General features: G+C 44.2%; 1 protein-coding gene across 1 annotated transcript in view; it reads right to left on the bottom strand.

Annotated features, from left to right (window-relative positions):
* Positions 1–8,623: 8,623 nt before the first annotated feature.
* Positions 8,624–18,012, bottom strand: part of vps8 (VPS8 subunit of CORVET complex) — a 245,667-nt gene continuing 236,278 nt past the window's right edge. The window contains exon 45 of the mRNA XM_056458636.1: positions 8,624–9,035. Coding sequence (XP_056314611.1) covers positions 8,892–9,035 — 144 coding nt within the window. The 3' untranslated portion in view covers positions 8,624–8,891. The remainder of the gene's footprint in view (positions 9,036–18,012) is intronic.

Raw genomic sequence — 18,012 nt, forward strand, 5'->3', positions numbered from 1 at the left:
AAACACACACTAGGACTAGAACACACCTGAGCATGAGAAACCTTTATTTCACTTATAAATGTTCATTTATGGATTTGCAAAACAGCACTGCCTGCAGCATCTTACTAGAGAAGCGTGACAAAACTTACCTCTATAAATAAATACAATATAAATTCACATATCACACACTTAAAACCCATTTGTATGAAACATGTAATGTGCATCTCAATCAGCTCCCTAGCTCCCGAGGTCATGGATCAGTAGGTCCTGCTGCAGACTTGGGCGGTGGTAAAAACAGTGATGAGCTTAGTTCACTACACATTGGGACACCTATGTGTGACATGAGAACGTCATCCTTGTACAACATCAAAACTGGAATTTATAAACAACAGCAGAACTAGTATTTTTTTATTTTCAACAAATACATTATTTGTTCATTTAATACATTATTTACAACATTTAGCAGATGCCTTTATAAAAAGTGACTTACAAATGAGGATAAGCGAAGCACTTCAAATCCTCAGAGTGTATACATAATCCTTTAGTGTATAAATGTTATAAGTCAAGCCCACTCACCCGTGGAGCACGCCAAAAATTCCAAAATGTTTTCAGAAGCATGAAGCGTTGATGAAATATCTGGTGCATAAGTAGCAGACAGAGAGTGTTACTTACAGGTGGTTTGTCAAGCTCCCTCACCTACGGGAATCACATTAATGATTTCATAATGTTTTAGAAATATGAAGCATTGACAAGAAAGTGTCTGATGTATTTAGAGAGGATTACAGTATAATGTAGCTAAATAATTTGACTGTTTCAAATATCATAAATATTTCAACCTTTAGGCAAGGCAAGGCAAGTTTATTTATATAGCACATTTCATACACAGTGGCAATTCAAAGTGCTTTACATAAACAGGAATAAAAGAAACAAGTATAAGAGAAATAAAAAACAAATAATAGAAATGGTAAAAATAGAAATAAAATAAAATAAAATAAAAGCAGATAAAATGTGTTATAAAAGAATTAAAAAGAAGAGAAAAACATAGTAGTTCGATCTGTCGGACGTAGCACAGTGCTCATTCAGTAAAGGCACAGCTAAACAGATGTGTTTTCAGTCTTGATTTGAACGTGCCTAATGTTGGAGCACATCTGATCATTTCTGGAAGCTGATTCCAGCAGCGAGGGGCGTTGTAGCTGAAAGCCGATTCACCCTGCTTTGACTGAACTCTTGGGATTTCTAATCTATTTGATCCTAAAGATCTGAGTGATCTGTTAGGTTTGTATTCAGTGAGCATATCTGTAATGTATTGAGGTCCTAGGCCATTTAGTGATTTATAGACCAGTAATAATACTTTAAAATCTATTCTGAATGTAACTGGGAGCCAGTGTAAACACCTGAGGACGGGTGTGATGTGCTCTGATTTCCTGGTTCTGGTCAGAATTCTGGCCGCAGCGTTCTGGATGAGCTGCAACTGTCTGACTGTCTTTTTGGGAAGGCCAGTGAGGAGGCCATTACAGTAATCCACCCTGCTGCTGATAAAAGCATGAACAAGTTTCTCTAAGTCTTCACAGGAAACAAAGCATCTAATTCTTGCAATGTTTTTGAGATGATAGTATGCTGATTTACTAACTGTTTTGATATGACTATTAAAACTCAGATCTGACTCCAGAGTCACACCGAGATTTTTGACCTTATTTTTTGTTGTTTGACCCTTAGAGCCAAGGTACGCATTCACCTTGAGAACCTCATCTCTGTTCCCAAACGCAATCACTTCAGTTTTCTCTTTGTTTAACTGAAGAAAGTTTTGGCACATCCAATTGTTAATTTCATCAATGCATTGGCAGAGGGTGTCAATGGGGCTGTAGTCATTAGGCATTAAGGCTAGGTAGATCTGAGTGTCATCAGCATAGCTGTGATAGGAGATTTGGTTTTTTCTCATTATTTGGCTCAGAGGGAGCATATAAAGGTTGAACAGGAGAGGTGCCAGAATCGAGCCTTGTGGGACTCCACATGTCATGGGTGTCCACCTCGACCTATGGTCACCTATACTGACATAGTAACCTCTTCCTTCAAGGTAAGATCTGAACCATTTGAGGACCGTCCCAGACAGCCCAACCCAGTTTTCCAGCCTATCCAGAAGTATGCTGTGATCGACAGTGTCAAATGCGGCACTGAGATCGAGCAGTACCAGCACTGTTAGTTTGCCTTAATCTGTATTTAGGCGGATATCATTGATTATCTTTATAAGGGCGCTCTCTGTACTGTGATGTGCTCTGAAACCAGATTGATAATTGTCCAAACACCCCTTGAAGTTTAAGAACTTGTTAACCTGGTTAAAAACAACTTTTTCAATGATTTTGCCAATGAAAGGGAGATTCGAGATGGGCCTGTAATTGCTCAATATGGTGTTATCCAGATTGCTCTTCTTCAAGAGGGGTTTAACAACTGCAGTTTTAAGTGAGTTAGGAAAAATCCCTGAGAGAAGTGAAGCATTTACCACTTTTAGAACTTTAAGTTTACCACTTTAAGTAATTATAGATGTATAGTAGTTCTAGTTTATGTTTGTTCGTGATAAATATAAATAGGTAACACAAACCTCTCTGTTTTTTTCGAAAAACTATTTGTTGTGTTTGATTATTTGATTTACATGATTCATGTTTTAAGCTTCTAAACTTCCATTAAGAGAGCATTGTGTGCATGGATGCTCCCTAATTTTTTTGAATGCATTTCAATTCAATTTTAATTCATGTTTATTTCTATAGCGCTTTTACAATGTAGATTGTATCAAAGCAGCTTAACACAGAAGCTCTAGTAAATTGAAACTGTCAGTCCAGTTTTCGGAGTTGAAGTTCAGTTTTGTTCAGTTCAGTGTGGGTTAATATGTGGTCTAGTTCAGTTCAGTGTGGTTTAATTTTCACTGCTGAAACTCTAAACACTGGGGAGCAAATCCATCGATGTGCAGGTCCACAAGTCCCAGCCAAGCAAGCCAGTGGCCACAGTGGCAAGGAAATCTCTGGGACTTTCAGGGTGCAAATGTTTCAGTGCACTGGAAGAATTGTGCAATTGACACAATTGGCTGACTTCCTGATCAGCGCCCTGACTACTGAAAAAAGGAGCTGATCAAGACACACCCATTTGCAAACAGAAATCATGGCGGAATATCCACTTTACAGGGCACTTATTGTTGAATCAGAACAAATGTCTGACCTGAAAAGAGAAACATATGAAAGTTTCAGTGCAGTGAGGCACGCGGACCTGGATTGAGAATGGACTGATTATGGAGAACATCTCCATGCAGAAGATGGAAATGTGAGGATGAATGAACCTACAGCTTGCATGAGAAGATGTGCTGTTTGCAGCCTTTCATCTTTTCAGCTCAGAGTATCTGCTCTGCTTTGATCTTCCCCTTTTGGCGTCAGTGTATCCAAGCAACAGCCAGTGTTCAGTTTCACTTTTACTCATGTTGATGGGCTAAGACTTTCACATCCGTCTCCTGTTCTTATCTGATTTTTTTTTATTTCAGCAAACATGCGTTTATACAGAAATGGTAATACAAAACAAAAACAAACAAAAAAAAAAAACCTATTTCACATTTTTGGCATTATTTACCCCTAGAAAGTAAATAAAACAGTTTCATGGATTTTGAATGAACATCAAATCTGCAGTTAAACAGAGTTTAATAATTAAAAAAAAAAAAAAAATTATGCTAAGTGCTTCAAAAACACTTCATTCTTGCTTCAGAAAGTCCTTGGATTATATGGACTAAGTAAATCAAGCAAAGCAGTACCTGCAAATAAAATAATGATATTTGCAAATATTTCACTGAACTGCTTTTCTAAGACAATTTTCAATGACTTTAAAATGACTTCAAATGGTGAAGCTATGAAAACTCGGAAGGGAGGTGATGGTGGGGAAAAAAAACTGGTGGAAGAAAATAAAAACTGTGGAAGAAAATAAAAACTGTGTGGGCATAGGAAAACTTTTTTTAAGGTTTTTGCATTCCCTTGTAAAGATTTTGCGTTATCTAGCGTTTTCCCTCGCAAAACTTGATTTCGCAAAAATCAAGCTGTAGAATGGCCCAGCCAATCACCCGAGACCCACACAAGACACAAGATTTTTACACTCAAATTCCATGGCACAACTACATCTATAGTACAAAAAATATATATGTTCGGTACTGCATTTGTCCTTGCAACACTACACATGTCACAGTAGTTTGCTTATTGCTTTTTTCAAAATAAGAAACACAAACACTGCATTTCACAGCTCTCTCCACTTTATTCTATATCCAGCAGTATATATAAAATAAACTCCCCTTAAAACAAGATCAACACAGCACGATACAATGCCATTTACACATTTTACACATTTGTACCTAAAAGGTCCACATTAATACCTCAAGGGTACATATTAGTACCTAAAAAGTACAAAAGTGTTCCTAATAATTTTTTTAGGTACTAATATATACTTTTGAGGTACCAATATGAACCCTTTAAGTACAAATGTGTACCTTTTGAAAAGGTACCACCCCAGTGACAGCTCACGTACCTTTATTTCTGAGAGTGTAGAAGATCCTTGAAATGGAAAGACTCATGAAACAAGTTTAATAAACAGGTTTTTAATGGTATAGCTTGCTTTTTGTAGTGATAATCAGATGTTCTTTTACAGTTAAAGGCCTAATCTTTATGCTTTCAATGTGTTCACACTATTGACCTCCTCGTGGATCCTAACTAACCATAATTTGCAATGCATCCCTGTACTGTAGAGCAGAACAGGACTTTTTCCCTCCCCTTTTAAAAAAAAAATAATTATTTAAATGTATTACACCTCACACAAGCTTTAAAAGAATGGTTAACCTCATACAGCACAACTGAGAGTATGTAAGTTCACGTCGAAAAACTTTTCAAAGGTGACCTGCAATATATTATTTTGCCCTGAATGCACATTTGTCATGTTTCCTACGGCACTTCAGAGACACAGGCCGAGGCTCGGTGCAATCAGAGGGATTTAGAGCCATCATTGAAAAACACTTCATCCTTTTGATTCACTCTCTTCCGCTGCCCACACATATAAACACTCACCGGCACACTTAGAAACTGCCTTTTATCCGCGGTGTTGAAGTGCATAAATGTAGAAGGTGAGATGGAAGCAGCCAGGCCTTTGCTGAACAGTTTAGGGAACATTAGTGCTCTATCTATAGAAGTGTAGGTGGAAAAAAATACATAGTGTTGCTGTTTCTTACTTCAAGAGGTGTTTTGTTGGTTTCTGTGCTAATAGGGAACCAACAAGGAGATAGTAAGTATCAATGTAGCTACACAACATGATCAGAGCTACATCGACAGATCAGTGTTTGCAGTGCAGCTCTCTGCCTTACACTGTTCAGGACACTCAAATGAGCTTTTAAGAACAGAACAATGCTTTTTTGTAGGAGAACAATGGCTGCTCTTTGAAGGGTAAAGAACTCTCTGTTTTTTAGCACACACATCTCTCTGTTTCATGTGGATGTGACAGTGTTTATATTACAGTCAGTGATACTGATTTGCAGATGCACGAGGATGTGCTTTTATCGTCATCTAAAAAAATAGGTCAACCTGCTGACTTGGAGATGGTTTTTAAAAAAATAAAGACAATTCTGTTATTATTAAGTACTTTTGATCTACTGCTGTACACTACCTGACAAAAGTCTTGTCGTCGATCCCAGTTGTAAAAGCAACAGATAATAACTTGACTTCTAGCTGATCATTTGGAAAAGTAGCAGAAGGTAGATTTTTCCCATGAATCATCTGTTGAACTGCATCACAATCATCACAAATACTGAAGAAGACCTATTGGAATTTGCATGGACCCAAGATTCTCACAGAAATCAGTCGTTTGGTGATAGAAAAATCATGGTTTGGGGTTACATTCAGTATGCGGGCATGTGATCGGTAGAGCTACGGATCTATGGATTTGCTCTTCAGTGTTTGGACTCTCAGTAGTAATTTTTAAACCATACTGAACTGAGCTAAACTGAACTACACTGTTCCAATTTACTATGACCTTTTATGTGAAGCTGCCTTGACACAATCTACATTGTAAAAGCACTATGCAAATAAAGGTGAATTGAATTGAATTGATCTGCAGAGTAGATGGCAACTTCAACAGCCTAAGGTATCAAGACATTTGTGCTGCCCATTACATTACAAACAAAAGGAGAGGGCCACTTTTTTTAGCAGGATAGCGCTCCTCATACTTCAGCCTCCACATCAAAGTTCCTGAAAGCAAAGAAGGTCAAGGTACTCCAAGATGTGCCAGCCCAGTCACCAGATATGAACATTATTGAGCATGTCTGGGGTAAGATGGAGGAGGCATTGAAGATGAATCTAAAGAATCTTGATGAACTTTGGGAGTCCTGCAGGAATGCGTTCTTTGTCATTCCACATGACTTTGTTAATAAGTTATTTTAATCATTGCAAAGATATATGGATGTAGTCCTCCAAGCATATGGGAGTCATTCATTCATTCAGTCATTTTCTTTTCGGCTTACTCCCTTTATTAATCTGGGGTCGCCACAGCGGAATGAACCGCCAATTTATCCAGCATTTGTATTACGCAGCGGATTCCCTTCCAGCTGCAAACCATCACTGGGAAACATCCATACACTCATTCAAACACATACATACGGACAATTAAGCTTACCCAATTCACCTATACCAGATGTTTTTGGACTTGTTGGGGAAACCAGAGCTCCCGGAGGAAACCCACGCGAACACGGGAAGAACATGCAAACTCCACACAGAAACGCCAGCTGACCAAGCCGAGGCTCGAACCAGCAACCTTCTTGCTACTCACTAGGCTATCGTGCAGCTCCCATGGGAGTCATATACAATATTAATCTTTTTCCACTGCACCATGACCTTTATATTCTATACTGTACATTATTTCTGTTAAGTGACAAGAGTTTTGTCTAAGCTAAGTCAGACCTTACTGTCCTAATTAAATAAGGCCTTACTACAAGCGCTGAATATTGTGTTTGTAACAGTAAGTGCTTTGGAATATTCTTACAAAAAGGTATATTATATGTATATGATGGTGTATGATGAAATCCTTTCTATGGCTATTTGTCTTCACCCAGATAAACCACAGTTTGAATATCTCCTTGCTACAAATGTAGACAGATGACAAAATCTTATTGTTGCAATCACTCAACATTTTTACCTCACAGAAAAAAGTACAGGGATCATATTTGGATTATTTTAGGATTTTTGTTGTTTTTAAGGCTTAGGGCTTGGAATAGTTAAGATTTGGTCTTACATCACATGCAAGAGTCTACCCTTTCCAAGGCCGGGCATTTTTTTCTTCTTTTGTAGTCAGGATAAACAAACAATTAACCTTTAGGGGTCTGATAGGAGTGTTGGCATGCCCTGAAACTTTTCACTTTCTTATAAATATATTAAAGGTTAAACAACAGTGTATTTAGCACACTGTGCAACAATAATCTGCATGCAGCATGTATGTATGGTTTTATTTTTGAGTATAATGATATGTGAGGATAACACAATGTCTTAGTGGTTAGCACTGTTGCCTCACAGCAAGAAGATTGCTGGTTCGAGTCCCGGCTGGATCAGTTGGCATTTCTGCGTGGCATTTGCATGTTCTCCCTGTGTTCGCGTGGGTTTCCTCTAGGTGCTCCGGTTTCCCCCACAGTCCAAAGACTTGTGGTATAGGTGAATTTAATAAACTTAATTGGCCATAGTGTATGTGTGTGAATGAGTGTATATGGATGTTTTCCAGTTCTGGGCTTCAACTGGAAGGGTATCTACAGTGTAAAACATATGCTGGATAAGTTGATTCTGCTATGGCAACCCCTTATGAACAAAGGGACTAAGCTGAAGGAAACGCCACTGAAATAAGGATAAAAACAGAGTAAACATGTATAGAGCTTAAGCTAATTGATAATGATAATTGATATTGTTTTACTACCACAAAATAGTCAAAACATGGCATGTATAACATGACTTTTGAGTGAACATACCCTTTAGTACTGAATACTATCTGGTTTTCAGGATTTTTGTTGCCATCTTAACCATAAACTATGCTTTGTACACATCTATCAATGAAAAAAGTAATATATAGACTATAGTTGTATATATTACACTATAATTATATACATAAATATAATGAATTAGGTAAACAAAACTGGCCATAGTGAATGAATATATGTGTGTGTGAATAAGAGCGTGCATGGATGCTTCTGGAAAAAAAGGTATCCGCCGCATAAAACATATGCCTGAGTAATTGGTGGTTCATTCCACTGTTGCAACCCCTGATAAATCAGGGACTAAGCTGCAGAATAATGATTAAATTAAATCCTTGCAGTTTAAAATTAAGTATTAAACATGATTGTTTTGAAACAAAGTGTTTTCCTTGTGAGTATAAAGGCAAACATTAAGTTAATTAAAACATTAATGCTCTTACATTCAATTGGTGAGAACAAGTTTTAGTTGTCAGTGCAAGTTCACCTTAAAATATATTAGTCCAGAAAATGAAGCGGGGCTAGGGAGGCTGAGGGTTTGGGACTGTGAGGTAAAAGTAAAGAGGTAAGAACTCATTAATTTTGAGTTCTGTTGTACAGAATGGGCTGCGGCCAAAACAGTAGCCCAACAGTTCTTCATTAAAAATGCAAAGCTTCTACCACCATCTGGTTCTTACCCATAGTGAATGCTATGTAACAATACTAACGCAGGCTTATACATCCATAAACACCTTTTTGTCATTGTATGCTTCAGGTAGTAAAGTGTAAATGTTACTTGAATCTACTAAATGATGACTAACAAAGCATTGCTAGTTTGTTAAAACACACAATGTCAAACATTATTTCTGTACAGACATGGTAGTGCTTTATTAAGATTCGTAACAGTGGACGGAGTCATCTATTCCTCTACCAGTGGCGGAGGAGTGAGCTTTAACTGAAAGTTCTCGCTGTGGTAAATGCTTCCTGTTCCTGGATGGGCAGGGTTCGACAAACCGGCTCTCTCAGTGCCATGAGAATGGGTGAGTTCTGTCAAAACAGCAAGCTGAAATACAAAGAAAACAGATATAAAAAGTGTGGCAGTGGAATGGCAGGAGTAATGATAGCATTCTGTTAATGTTATCAAACCAGAAGCAGTTGAAAAATAAAACAACTTTTTAAAATGTAGTTGATTACAAAAAGAAAAAAAAAAAACATATTCCTTGCATAATACGGACAGCAAAGTATAGTTCCCCTTCAGATGGGGAACTCCAATGCTATGTTGAAACTTCCACTATGGGGATTTCGTCAGAATCCAATCATCTGAAAGAGTATAAAAACGGGCCAATGAAATGCCAATGAGTTGGCAGCGTCAGCGTGCACAGCTGGCGTCAATGACAATCAGTCATGCTATAAAGACGCAGCCAGTGCCATCCTCGACATCCTTTCGCTTTCAGAGCCTTTCACGAAGCTTCTGAGAGAGTCTTTGAGGGTATCTCCAACCTGTGTCTACAGAGAGAGATCGAGAAGCAGCTTCTCCCGGTCCAGAGCGCGTATACGCAGTGGCAGATGGTCGAGCTGGGTATTTCTCCCTTGCCTGGCGTCCTTTGGGTCCGGTCCTCCAAGAGCGGTTTGTATATAGGAAAAAAGCTTTCCTAAAAGAGCAACACGGTCGTGCAGCGCGTCTTTTTCAAGACGTCACTCCGACCGTGCGTTTCTGGATGCGGTGGTTTCCTATCCCCGGATGATGGGCACGAGCACAGCGTTTCATGTCTGGGGGTCCAGCATGTTAATGCGGTGCTCGCGGGCAGTGCATGCCATCACTGATGTCATGTCTGTTGCGCAGTTAAGATCGCGGCTCGCTCTTGCAAAAGAGCCACCCACCCCAGTTGTCCCCCGCACTGCGGTTGGCACTCGGGCAGATCTGAGGGTTTCAGTGGGAGTAAATCCGCCGCCCCCGGGCCGTGGACCTCTCGCTCCTCCACGCGCTCCATCCAAGCTTCAGGTGAAGAGAAGCGCTCCGTCCTTGGATGGTCGCTCTCTCACCTGATGACACCGGGGGTCAGATGTCCATCGCTGCATCGGAGGATGGGCTGTCATTGTCTGATGAGGATGCGAGCCCGCTCGCTCCCTCCCTCCGGGGTGGAGAGCGTGGCGTTAGCATCTAAAAAGCAGACGTGATGGCCGTGCTTTCTCGGGCTGCTTCGGCCGTGGGTCTGGTGATGGTTTATCCCCCAGCCCCGCGGCCAGACCGACTAGATGGGTGTGATGTGGAGGATATAAGAAGGCAAGACCTTCAAAGCCTCCCATCCCCTTCTTCCCGGAAGTGCACAGTAAACTCACGCTGTCCTGAGGGCACTTTTTTCTGCCCGATCTGCGTGCGCTTCCATCCTCACCATCCTTGGAGGTTGGGCGGTCAAGGTCTGACGAGGATTCGAACCCGCTCGCTCCCTCCGGGACTTTGAGCGCGGCGTCGAATCCAGAAGCAGACTTTGCGGCTGTGCTTCCCCAGGCTGCTTCGGCCGTGGCTCTGGAGATGGTTTATCCCCCAGCCCCGCGGCCGGACTGATTAGAGGGGTGTGATGTGGAGGATCAAGGCGAGACCTTCTAAGCCTCCCCATCCCCTTCTTCCTGGATGGGCACAGTAGGCTCACGCAGTGTGCTGCGTGCGCCTTCCCCCTCACCATGCACGCTATGGCCACCTACCAGCGCTACCAAGCGCAGGCGCTGGCCCGGCTACGCGAGGATGGTTCTGACCCAGGACTGAGCATGCGCTCCGCACCGCAACCGACTATGCTCTTACAAAAAAAAAAAAAAAAAGTCGGCTGTGTGTGCCCTGGGAAGGACGATGATCACATCCGTGAGCCAGGAATGCCACCTCAGGCTAAACCTGATGATGTGCGTGACGTTGACAAAGTTCGCTTTCTTAACTCACCCATATCCCAGGCTGGCCTGTTTGGCGACACTGGCGGTGAATTCGCCCAGGAATTCACGCCTGTGATAGAGCAGTCGGAGGCGATGGGCGAGGTCTCTATCGGCGGGATTGTATGACCGCTCCCCCCCCGCCGAGCCATCCACATCCACTGCTTTTTCGCCGAGGACGCCCGCCCGCAGCTTTGCTTCGCCGCCCCCGCCTGCGCCTCCGGCCACGCGGCTGCGCCGAGCATCGCACAGGCAACCAGCATCCCCCGCCCAGGGCGCCGCTAAGTTCGGTAAAACGGACCGCGAAGCGTCCCTGAGGCGGGCCATCTGGGGAGGAGGGAATTTGCTCTTTCCCCGCTGGAGGGCGGGGCACGTTATTTAAAGGCGTAAAAAAAAAAAAAAAAAAAAAAAACGCCATCAAAATTCAAAATCCTCAGTGAAAGAGCACTTTTCCCCTCCTCCGGATGTGACAGCCCGAACACTGCCAGTCTAGGACGCTATGCCTTCCAGCTCGCAGGATCGGTGCATTTCGCCAATGGCTCATGGAGCACAAGAGAAAGGTCTCCTTTCTCTCCACTCCCAGCCCCTCTCCTGGAGTTTGAGTGCGAGACGAGAACATCTCCTCTCCTGCTCTCCTGTGGGACCCCAGCGCTCCCCGGATGAGCCCACTCACTCCACGCTGCCCCGCCGATGGCACGTCAGCGATCGCGCGGGTGGGACCATTTGCGGGGGCTCTGCCTGCCTGGTTAGCGCGGGCCAGCCCATCGCAATGGCTCATCCATACGACCAGACTCGGCTATGCGATTCAGTTCGCGAAACGGCCTCCCAGGTTCACTGGCGACCAGGGTCAGTCCTGCATCCGCCCCTGTCTTGCGAGAGGAGATTGCTGTCCTCCTGGCAAAGGATGCAATCGAGCCGGCCCTCCAGCCGAGATGGAGCGCGGGTTTTACAGCCCGCACTTCATCGTGCCCAAAAAAAAAAAAAAAAAAAAAAAAAAAAGCGGTGGGCTATGGCCAATCCTATATCTGCACATTTTGAACCGCTGCCTTCACAGGCTGCGCTCCGGAATGCTTACGCAGATGCGCATCACTCGATGCGTTCGTCCTCAGGATTGGTTTGCAGCAATAGATCTGAAGGACGCGTATTTTCATATCTCCACACTTCCACGCCACCGGCAGTTTCTGCGGTTTGCGTTTGAAGGTCGAGCGTGGCAATACAAGGTCCTCCCCTTCGGGCTCTCTCTGTCTCCGCGAGTTTTCACCAAGCTCGCGGAGGGTGCCCTCGCGCCCCTTCGGCTCGCCGGCATCCGCACGCTCAATTATTTCGATGACTGGCTGATTTTTAGCCCACTCTCGGGAGCAATTGATTATGCACAGAGACAGGGTGCTCCGGCACCTCCGCCCGTTGGGGTTTCAGGTCAACCGAGAAAAGAGCAAGCTCGCCTCCGTGCAGAGCATCTCCTTTCTCAGGTTGGAGCTGGACTCGATCACTATGGAGGCGCGCCTCTCACGAGAGCGGGCCGAGGTAATGCTGAACTGTCTGAGAGAGTTCGACAGGAAAAAAAGTGGTACCCCCGAAATTATTTCAGAGGCTCCTGGGGCATATGGCATCCGTAGCCGCGGCCACGCCGCTCGGATTGCTCCATATGAGACCACTAAAGCATTGGCTTCACGATCGGGTCCCCAGACGCGCATGGCACGCGGGCACACACCGAGTGACTGTCACTGCGCTGTGTCACCGCACCCGCACCCCCTGGAAAGGACCCCTCCTTTCTACGGGCCAGTGTGCCCCTAGGTCAGGCGTCCAGGCAGGTTGTCGTTTCGGCAGATGCCTCCAGTATGGGGTGGGGGGGGCCGTGTGCAGCATGCTGCTGCGGACCTGTGGAGGGGAACCCAGCAGCATTGGCATATCAACTGCCTAGAGCTGTTGGCAATGTTTCTCGCTCTGCGCCGCTTTTTACCGGTGCTGAGGGAGCAACCGGTGCTGGTCAGGACGGACAGCACGGCCGCGGTAGCGTATTCCATCCGGATGGGGGGTATACGCTCCCGCTGCATGTCTTCGCCGTCTGCTCCTCTGGAGTCATACGCGGCTGAAGTCGCTGCTTGCTATTCACACCCCAAATGGGCTCAACCGTGCGGCCAACAGGCTCTCATGGCAGCTCCTTCCCCGGGAGAATGGCGACTCCACCCCGAGTTATGCGTAAGTATGTACTCCCCCCAGTGAGCCTACTCGCGCAGTTTCTGTGCAAGGTCAGGGAGGACGAGGGGCAGGTCTTGCTAGTTGCGCCCCTGGCCCAACCGGACCGGGATATCAGAACTCTCCCTCCTCGCGACGCCCCCCCTGGCGAGTCCCTTTGAGAGAGGACCTACTCTCTCAGGGACAGGGCACCATCTGGCACCCTCGCTTAGTTCTGTGGAACCTCCACGTGGGGTCCATAAGACGCGACGAGGAAGACTTAGGTAACCTACCGGTGGCGGTGGTTAATACCATCACTCAGGCTAATGTACCCTCTACGAGGCATGCCTACGCCCTGGAGTGGAGTCTATTCACTGAGTGGTGCGCTTCTCGCCGAGAAGACCCCCGATCTTGCCAGATCAGTGTTGTGCTTTCTTTCCTTCAGGACAGGTGGAGCGAAGGCTGTCGCGCTCCACACTGAGGGTTTACGTGGCCACCATCTCCGCTCATCATGATGCGTGAATGGCGGCACCGTGGGGAGGCATAACCTCATCATTCAGTTCCTCAGAGGTGCGAGGCGGATGTTTTCCCCCGCCCCCCTCTCATACCCTCTTGAGATCTCGCGGTAGTGCTACGAGCCTACGTGGGGATCCCTTCGAACCACTCGACTCAGTATCCTTGAGATTTCTGTCCTTGAAGACAGCTCTGCTGGTCGTGTTGGCATCGGTTAAGAGGGTTAGGTACCTGGAGGCATTTTCGGTCAGTGACTCGTGCCTAAAATTCGGGCCGGCCTACTCTTACGTTGTCCTGAGACCCCGGCCCGGCTATGTGCCCAAGGTTCCTACCACGCCGTTTAAGAATCAGGTTGTGAGCCTGCAAGCGCTGCCCGCGGAGGAGGCAGACCCAGCCCTTTCATTGTTGTGTCCTGTTCGCGCTTTGCGAATATATGTGGACCACACTCAGAGCCTTAGATCCTCTGACCAGCTCTTTGTCCATTACAGTGGTCGGCAGATGGGAAGTGCCGTATCTAAACAGAGGTTGGCCCACTGGATAGTGGATGCCATCTCCCTCGCCTTTGGGCCAGGGTGAGCCGTGTCCCCCGGGGGTGAGAGCGCACTCCACTACGGAGCATTGCATCCTCCTGGGCGTTAGCACGCGGCGCCTCTCTGACAGACATTTGTAGAGCTACGGGTTGGGTGACACCCAATACATTTACAAGGTTACAATCTGCGAGTGGAGCCGGTTTCCTCAAGGGTATTAGGCAACCCTTGGTGATTGAGGAAACGATTCGGTTGAGGTGTCGAAACACGCTTGCTGCGCCACTCTCCCTAACCCGGAGATACGTGCGCTTTTTCAGCTTTGTCAGTTTAGCTCCCCATTTCTTTGGCGAACCCTGCAGAGTTCCTCCGAGGCCCCCAGCACCTGACTCAGCGGAGGAGTCAGGTGTTGGCCCGTTACGTTGTCGGCATGCCCGCTGGTCAGCCCGCGTTCTGGGTATAGGTGCCTGCTATGTGTGATCCCCGCTGGCGATCCCATACGTTCACTCAGCCACGGTATAGTCCCCCCTTCTAGGGCAGGCTCGTGTCTTCCCTCCCCGCTAACCATCCTTATGCAAGGACTCCCCATCTCTGGGCTAGTCCATAGGTTGTCACCAGGTCTCCCCTCTGGGTAACAGGTGAGCTCCGCAGCGTCCTCCCTATCGGGACTGAACGCTTTCCCAACATACTGTCGTATCAAAACCTATTTTACTGGGTTATTGCGACTCCCCGAAAAACATAACTGTTCTGAACAGGTAAGTGAGGGCCAGGGGACACGTTGGAAGACTGTGTCTCAGGGCGTTGTAGGTGCGCTCGCTCTACTGCGTGGCACACCCTTCGCCAGGGACGCAGTAAGGTTCTTTCGTTGTGGCGTTTTCCATAGATTTCCCCATAGTGGAAGTTTCCACATAGCATTGGAGTTCCCCATCCGAAGGGGAACGCTACGGTTACTAAAGTAACCCTTCGTTCCCCGAGGGGGGGAACGGAAATGCTATGTTCCTTCGCCACAACGATTGTCCCTTAGCTGTTGACCGTGAAAGTCTCTTCAGCTAGAAAAGGATGTCGAGCATGGCACTGGCTGCGTCTTTATAGCATGACTGATTGTCACTGACGCCAGCTGTGCACGCTGACGCTGCCAACTCATTGGCATTTCATTGGCCCGTTTTTATACTCTTTCAGATGACTTGATTCTGACGAAATCCCCATAGTGGAAGTTTCAACATAGCATTTCCGTTCCCCCCCTCGGGGAACGAAGGGTTACTTTAGTAACCGTAGCGTTCACAAATGTTGAGAAATGTTTTTAAGTCTTGGCAAGCCATATGGTAATCAGGATAAATATATTTTTTTCAGCACCACGAGATTTTGTTTGCAAAGTAATTCTATCTAAACACTAAAGTAAATACTATTCTTGTAGTATTTCTCACACGTTATGTGAGATCTGCTTCCTTCATGTCTGTCACTGTGCTGTTTATCTGATGGAGATGGAGACAGGCACGTGGCAACGGTGGGTGGGGAGAACTAGCATTAAAGGCACAGGAAACAAAAACAGCTTCATTGTGTTCAAAGCAGAAAAGTCCAATATTCTGAAAGGTCTAATAAATAATCTAATGGGGGTTTTGAGCTGAAACTTGACAGACACATTCTGGAGACACAACAAACTTATCTTGAATTGTGAAAAAGGGGTAAAATAGGTGCCCTTTAAAGGTGGGGTCTGGGGCACGCCTCCGAAAAGTGGAATGAATTAGCCACTTTTCTGCAATTCGTAAAATAGTTACACTTCCTTGTGAGAAGAGGATAGTATATCAAGTAGAAGAATCTGTTTTGCACCACACAGTGACATGATCTTTAAAAAAGAGACATATTTTTACTAACCAACCCCCCATTCATTAGCAGTATTAGCCTGTCCAGAGTCATTCATTAATGTGTATATTTTCAGCGGGGACCTCGTTACAGCCTGAGCAATCAATGCCCATTTAACGAAACAGCATGAATCAAACAGAATAATCTATCCTTCTCTCTCCAGCCTCACTTTGAAGACCTCCTTTGCATCTTTATCTTCTCCTTTTCTTTCTCATCTCACTCACATTTACTTTCCTCATTTCCATTCACTTCCTACCCTTTCTGTACAACTTTTTTCTGTCAGCATTACTCATTTAATTTCACATTTTTTTTTCCTTTGCATCATCCGCTTACTCATGCTGCTTATTAGCAGTCTTCAAAACAGACTGGCATTTATTAGCCCCGGTTTTATTCCTCGTTCACTCTTCTTTTCTTTCATTTTCCTATCTAAACTGGCCACCTGCTAAGCAAAAGCAGCAGAGAGTGACAGAGATAAAAGTAAATACAGACACGGAAAGCACGTTAGCGGCTAATCATCACCTCTGTCACAACGCTGGCTTTATTATTTCCCCCATACTGTTAGCAAACAGGATAAACACTGAGTATGAAGTCTGGGCACGTCTAACGCCAGTAACAGTCCTTGTTCTTTACTATGAGCAAATTTACACTCAGCTAACCCAGCCCGACATCTGTGGATGATTTTATCAATAGTACTAGGTAATAGGCAGGGCGATGTGATGGAAAATAAAATCAATTTTCTTTGAGACCAAATTGAGATAATGCTTAACTTATATGGATTTGACCTAATGTTAGTGAATATGGAGTATTCTAAATGGGCAGCAGCACATGCATAAGGCACACCCAAACCATCCCCACATACAGTACCTCTCATTATCAACTGTACTGTATAACATTATCACTGACCAAATCTGATTATTTGCCTTAATCTGAATAAGACCATAATATGATTAAGGTGTTTACATGAGTTGCTTTTTGAATGCTCCTTTCATGATCCTGTTGTACATGTTTTAGTCCATAGTTCGATTATTGTCATTATGTCAATATTTGAAGCTAGATTTCTCCAGCGTTTCATGCAACAACAGTTGGTGTTCGTCATTGCACCATATGTGATTTTGTTTCATTTTTTAATTTTGGTTTAAGTTCAACTGCAATTAATTTCTCACACTATGGGTCCTATTATACACCTGGCGCAATAAGGCGCAAGATGTGGTTGGCACAATTTGTTGCCATTTTTAGACCAGTGCATCCCTAATTTTCACGTTTTGCACTGTTGACCAAATAAAAGCTGGTCAAAAGTCCAGCACAGAGCGCGTTAGTTATGTGCCTATGTGGGTTTAAATGCTTACACATTGCTTAATACACACAGAATGTACAGCAATACACAAATATCTTTACATATGAAAAAATTAAAGGATTAAAATGTTACAATTTGTGTTATAAAAAATGCTGTTTTGTACATAAATATGCCTTCATGCCTTTTTTCAGTTCATTCATGACAATTTGCATTTGTATGATGTTATTATTACTAGCAGTATATATTATATGCATATTTATATTTATATTTGTTTTAATAAAAAAAGTTTAAATTTGTCTACCTGTCGGGTTTCGGAGACCTATGTGAGAGGTATGTGTCACTATATGGTGCATAAGAATAGCATGTGTGTTTGGATATACAGTAACTCAGTTTTTTTGACCACACTTCGTTATTATTGTTCATTTATTCGTTTGCTGGAAATTAAAATAGAATTTAGAAAAAGTTTTTAAACAAATCTTACTAACTAAATTAAATATGTAGACTAATGGATGTCTTCAGTGGAGTGCGTACAACACTGTTTCCTTATCCACGAACGTGAAGGAGTAAAAGTAAAGAGAAAGTAAAGAGGCCGAATGAAGGAGGCTCGTTCTTTATCCTCGTGCTGCAGATGGTCTGTTAAACTGTTTTGTCGCTAGTGAATCGTTCAGTTTTTCCACTCAGTTTTTCCACTTACAAAATCCACCATGTAAACAGCAAATGTGCCATGGTGTGAGCAACTGACTCTTAAAGGGAAT

Source organism: Danio aesculapii, chromosome 1 (assembly GCF_903798145.1).
Source record: "Danio aesculapii chromosome 1, fDanAes4.1, whole genome shotgun sequence".
Taxonomy (NCBI): domain Eukaryota; kingdom Metazoa; phylum Chordata; class Actinopteri; order Cypriniformes; family Danionidae; genus Danio; species Danio aesculapii.